The sequence below is a fragment of the Ascaphus truei genome, chromosome 2 (genome assembly GCF_040206685.1).
Source record: "Ascaphus truei isolate aAscTru1 chromosome 2, aAscTru1.hap1, whole genome shotgun sequence".
NCBI classification, from domain to species: Eukaryota; Metazoa; Chordata; class Amphibia; order Anura; family Ascaphidae; genus Ascaphus; species Ascaphus truei.
Genome location: NC_134484.1, coordinates 184,983,947 through 184,989,946, shown reverse-complemented (window position 1 = coordinate 184,989,946; position 6,000 = coordinate 184,983,947). Strand labels below are relative to the sequence as shown.

At 39.4% G+C, this 6,000-nt stretch overlaps 1 protein-coding gene across 4 annotated transcripts in view; it reads left to right on the top strand.

Moving 5' to 3' along the window:
* SIRT5 (sirtuin 5) overlaps positions 1-2,023 on the top strand; it is a 41,206-nt gene extending 39,183 nt beyond the window's left edge. For 3 of the 4 annotated variants that reach the window (XM_075585674.1, XM_075585672.1, XM_075585673.1), the window contains exons 8-9: positions 105-220; positions 1,261-2,023. In XM_075585674.1, coding sequence (XP_075441789.1) covers positions 105-220; positions 1,261-1,336 — 192 coding nt within the window. In that variant the 3' untranslated portion in view covers positions 1,337-2,023. The remainder of the gene's footprint in view (positions 1-104; positions 221-1,260) is intronic. The other variant, XM_075585675.1, reaches the window with a different exon arrangement.
* Positions 2,024-6,000: the final 3,977 nt, after the last annotated feature.

The window sequence follows — 6,000 nt, the reverse complement described above, 5'->3', positions numbered from 1 at the left end:
ACACATCACAGCATGCAAGGAATCTGGCCAACGTATAAATTGCAGGATTGGTAGTAACACTAATGACTCCCGCTCTGCCTTACCCGATGTTCTCCCCTGTGCAGGTTGGAACCTCTTCTATTGTCTATCCTGCCGCAATGTTTGCACCGCAAGTGGCTGCTAGAGGGGTACCAGTAGCAGAGTTTAACATGGAAACTACACCAGCTACCACAAGCTTTACGTAAGGAAGGATTTATGGACCTACATAATGGGTTATACCATTACATTTTAACAAGTTTCACAAGATATATATATATTGTTTGATCCTCTTCCCTTGAATTCTCTGATATTTTTTTTCTTCTCCAAAACAGGCATTCATGAGTTTGCGTTTCCATCAGGGAATGTCCTTATGACATCCCCCACGTAATATCTGTATCATGTAAATTCACTGTCAAATAATGAATTATCAACAGTTGTCACTTCATTGGGTGAATTGTGCCACTGTAATTCTTCCTAGACTATTTGATATAATGTTGTGCAAGTCTGAGTGAAAGACAACTTGTAACTCGGACCTGGAAGTTACTGCACTGACATTCAGGATTTTTGTTCTAACATTACAGTCAAACAGCATTCACAAAGTTATGATTTTAAACATTCATACTTTAAAGCAAATTACGTGGGACTTCCCCTTTAAAGCTTCGAACACTGGTAAAATCAAACTTACTTGTTTCCTATGAAAAATGCGAATTTTTTTTCTCTCCATTGCCTTGTGAAATTTATGTTTGAGTTGAGATGTGCTACACGTTTATCTATTTGACTGAAGATGGCATCAGAAACGTTAAACAAAACAGAAGTGGCAATTAACCAGAGATTAGAGATCATATAAACACTCCAAAAATTGAAAGTTGAATTTAAGAAATACTTTAGTACAAATATACTGTTACTACTATTTTTTTTTTAAATGTGTATACTACATTTATCATGTAATTACCATTAGTTTAAAAAAAGAAAACTTCTGACTCAAAACAGAGTTATATTGTTCACGTGCAGCATATACTCATTACCAACGCTACACAGCGTTAACAGGCTAGCGGCATAATAACCTGCTGATGGCATCTACAAAAAAGGACATACTGTATGCCTAGAAGCAATTTACATTTGCAATGTTTTTTTTTGTCAGATTTTCTAGCTGAGTTTCCAGAAATTCATTTATTTGTGGTTTGTAGAAAGTTGCTATATTTAGAAGAAAAATGTAATCTTTAATTTTTCCGTTTGTACCAGGTTTCATTTCCACGGGCCTTGTGGTACAACGCTGCCCCCAGCTCTTGCTCGCCATGAAACAGAAATAATCTCTTGAACTTGAAAGCCACTGTGTAGGTGGTGTGTGGGGGAAATCCTTTTACAATAGCGCGACAAAATCATGGACAGGAACTACAAGAAATCCTGCAAAAAAACACTTGGCGACACAGTTTGGAAGGCAGATATTGGCAATTTGATTTTCTCGTTAAGGCCTCCAAAATGTTCTCTAGTTGCACTTTGGAAGTTAATTTGCCCCAAAACTCCATATTTACCTGATGTTTGATTGTTAAACGACAGAATCTCGAAAAATGTTCAGCCTTGGTGTTTCTGCGGGTTGCTAGCTATTTATATTACTGCTTTACGGTGACTTATATGAAACTGGTAGTAATGCTTTACGGGAGCATGTCTGGATACATTTCAAGCATATTGAAGAAATAGTTTCAAATGAATAACATGCTAACGTCTTCACTTGGCACTTTGCACAATCACAGACACTGCAGTTTTTTTGTTCTTCCCCTGGTTGTTACTGCTGCAAACCAACACACTTTCTATTGATTTTGGATACCCGTCACATTTTTGTTTTTTTGCTGGGTTGGGATGATGAAGATTAATCACAAGAATTACATTTCAAAAGTAAATGATTTTTTTAAAATTCTGTGCTAGTGCTGCATCTTGTACTTTTGCTGATTTGGTGTTATATTTACAAATGTAATTTCTAAAGCTAATAAACTTGAAACAGTAAATATCTCGGTGTGTGTGGTATATTATAATTACATTTGACATTGGGAGCGCAGTATATATAACGCAAAAGGAAAGAAAAAACCCCCCCGCAATATTAATGTATTTGAATGTATGTGTACAGAACAGTTAGACTCTCCAAAGTAAATATTGAAGTCACTGGGAGGAAGATACAAAAGGGTCAGAGGCCACTCTCTAAACCGGTCACACTACGGGGATCAACCTCTCAAAATCATTCTTTTGGAGAAGGAGCGGCTCAGTGAGTAAAGACACTGACTGGCATTGAGAGTTTGAAGCAGCCTGGTTCAATTCCCAGTGTCAGCTCCTTGTGACCTTGGGCAAGTCACTTAATCTCCCTGTGCCTCAAGCACCAAAACATAGATTGTAAGCTCCACTGGGGGACCTGTGCCAGTAAAATGTCTCTGTAAAGCGCTACGTAAAACTAGCACCGCTATATAAGAACATGCTATTATTATTATTGTGTAGAATCTAAGTACAGGTGTTTAATTTTATTCACCAACCGGATCAAAGTGGAAATCTTTCCAGTCTCTTCTTACCAGATAAACACTGGATGCAGGGTAAGGAATTGTTTCATGTTTTGTGCAAGTCTGTCAGGTGCAGAGTTTCCAACAGCACCATCAGATAGATTGGATCTCGGGCAAAAACCACGCCCCCATGACCTAGAGGGGCGGGATATTTTTCCCTATAAATACTCACCGGCATAGTAAGGGAATACACTCCTCCCCTTGAAGAAGCGTGTCAGTCTACGCGAAACGATCGTCGGGACGTGGTGACGTCACGAGTGACGTCATCAGAAGTGGCAGCGTCAGCGAACAGAGACAGCAGCATTTGGGAAGACAGGCTTGTATTGATAGCAGGAGTACAGCGACTTATATGTGTGTGCTAAGTGGCGTTTCCCACAGTGGGGGCTTCCAGCATATAACGGAACACACTAGAGATATTTGAACCTGCAATATCGCTGTTTTAGTCTCCCTGAAACGGAGCTAATTGTATTAATTACGGGATGATTACATCCTTAAGCTATCAATATTCCGACTGTCAAACCATTAGTTTTGGCAACACCCGCAAGTAGGGACAACATTGTTTTGTATACAGGCTTACACCAAACGAGCATACCTTGTATGTGTGTGTATCTAAGCGGTTTTGCCCGCAGTGGGGGCTTTCATCATACAATCTGTTGTTCACACGAGATATCAGTATCCACCATATCTCTGCAGGAACAATAATGTATTATACATAGACTTGCATTTAACCAGCATATCCTGCAAGTGTGTCTCAAGTGGTTTTGCCCGCAGTTGGGGGCTTCAATCTTATCGTTCACATTCCATAAAGAGGCATTAGAATCTACCACTGTGTTATTCATTTGAAAATACTATACAGTGCCCCTAGACACACTTTTGAACAGTTATCATTGCACCCTTGGATAGAGGTTACCTGTATTTTTGCCAACCTATCAGCATATATATAGAGACCACATCTCTGATAAATACTCCTTCCGCCATTGAAGTTTGAAGGAGCATACTTACCTGCTTGTCCACTAACAGTGATAATCGCTATTTAGACGCCCATGGTGAAACATAGCAATTTACTGCCAATTCACCTAACCACTTCAATACGGGTTTTTTAATGTTTGAATGTTTTATATGTGTTTTTTAATCTTGATCAACTACAATGAACTAATAAAATTTTATTATTTTTCCTGAACTTACCCGGTCGAGAAGGGCCACACCTTTCTGTTCTATCTTAAGGTATTGATACCGATAGACTATTGTAAGTCTCACCACAGTGTACTAACATTGAGTGCTTATCATATGAGGGAGCCTTTTCTGATCCTTCTGGGATCAACACTGTAATATATTCTATTTTTTCCCTCAAAGCACCTGTTATATATCGCATTTAAGCACCAAATATAACACACGGACGAGCGGTTTATTCACCTTTTCTAATAAACGGTTATAGAACAGCTAATGTTCATTACTTAAACCAGCTCCCGATTCTCCAGAATTTACCTTGACAAACTTCTGATCCACATTGTGCGAAGTGCACTGTAGACTCACTGGGAGACAAGACACATGACGATGAGTTTTCTGACAGATGACCATAATTTTGATGAATGGATGAATGAAGCAAGAGATACTTTCTCGGTTACAACTATACCTAGCACAGAGACCCCAGTAGCAGATATTAAGAGTTTTTTTAGGGACTTAGAAAGAACTTATACCTCACGAACCAAGATCTGGTGGGAGGTGGTGAGTTTGGAAAATTACCTAAAGACGGAACTAGTCCCAAGAGGACTAAGAGTCAAGCTCCCACCTTCTCACCAGATAACAGATACTACTTTCCTCACTAACTGGAATAAAATCCTACTACAATGCTCAGCACAACTGATGGGCCTACTAGTAGATTATGAGACAAAAAAACTAGATACAGTGAAAGCAGAAATCAAAGTCCTTTTGGCAGATATCAATAAATGGAAACCTGACCCAATCTTTGACGAGTTGGAGAACAAACTTAAAGCAAGCATAGAAAAAATTAAAAAAGACATCAAAGACAGAAAACATAAAAAGTTTGTTCGTGACTACGAAGACTTTAAGGAGGGAAAGATTTTCCACTTTAAAAGTAGATATCGACGCTACAATCCCTACCCCCACACACAAGAATCTTCCACCGAGTGGGAGGTCTCAGCTAGTGACACAGAAGCAGACACAGGTACACACATTCCCAATACAGGGTTTGATATTCCCTTTCCCCTACCCCAAAGGGCGGAGACTTTTTTTAGAGAACCCGGGCCTTTTTCCCATACCAACCGCAAGAGGAAAACACGGAGGGGAAAGGGAGGACTATTTACGGGACAGACAAAGGTGGGCCTACAAGGAACCCCCCAGGAGGCCCAGACGAATGAGGAGACGCAGGTGATCAATTTGTCTAATAAAATCCTGAGTAAAAACCATAACGATCTTCTAATAAAGGGTTTATCATTTTGTCCAACCAATCAATTGGACCATTTTGAATGTGTCAAGGATCTAAACCTGTTCTGCCGAAAGTTGTCATTGCACAAATTTTTTAAAAAACGCAGACAGTGGAGAAGTATAAACACTCCAATGGAACTCCTTGACACACAACAATTAGACACAATTGATATCCTCGAAGAACTTGAAAACGAAAGTCTAAGACCACCTGGGGAGGGTCCCTTCACAGACCTCAAGAGTAAATCCATCTTCACACCCCCTTTCGACTGTAGTACCAATGTGGACGTGTTCAATAAACTTGTAACCCATGATATACAAAGACTACACAGCCACAAAAACAAACAAAATTTGACCTACTCTGAGAGATTGGCCCTTCGGGACTTGGAACAAGATAATGATATAACAATCAAACCATCCGATAAAGGTGGGAATATTGTCATCTTGAACCAGACAGATTATGTGGATGAATGCAAACGTCTACTTTCTGACAAAAACTGTTACTGTATCCTACAAAGCAATCCCACCACTACATACCTTAAACTACTAACTGACATACTCAGAGGGGCTTGATGAAAAATTGATATCACAAAAGGAGTTTAACTTCATGCTACCCAAAAATCCTAGAATAGCAACATTCTATCATCTACCGAAAGTACACAAAAAAATGATACCACCTCCAGGTAGACCGATTGTGTCCGGTATAGGCAACCTGACTTCAAATACGAGTGTGTATTTGGATCACTTTTTGCGACCATTTGTAGAAAGCTTGCCTTCATATATTAAAGACACAACGGATGTACTTAGGAAAATTGAGTATGTTAGTTTAGACACTAATACTATCATGGTAACCTTAGACGTGGAGGGATTATACTCAAGCATCCCACATGACTACGGTATCAGAGCAGTGGAACATTTTCTCAAAGCAAGAAGTACAGACTGCATACTGCACAATACATTTGTTCTCAAACTACTAGACTATGTACTGACCCACAAT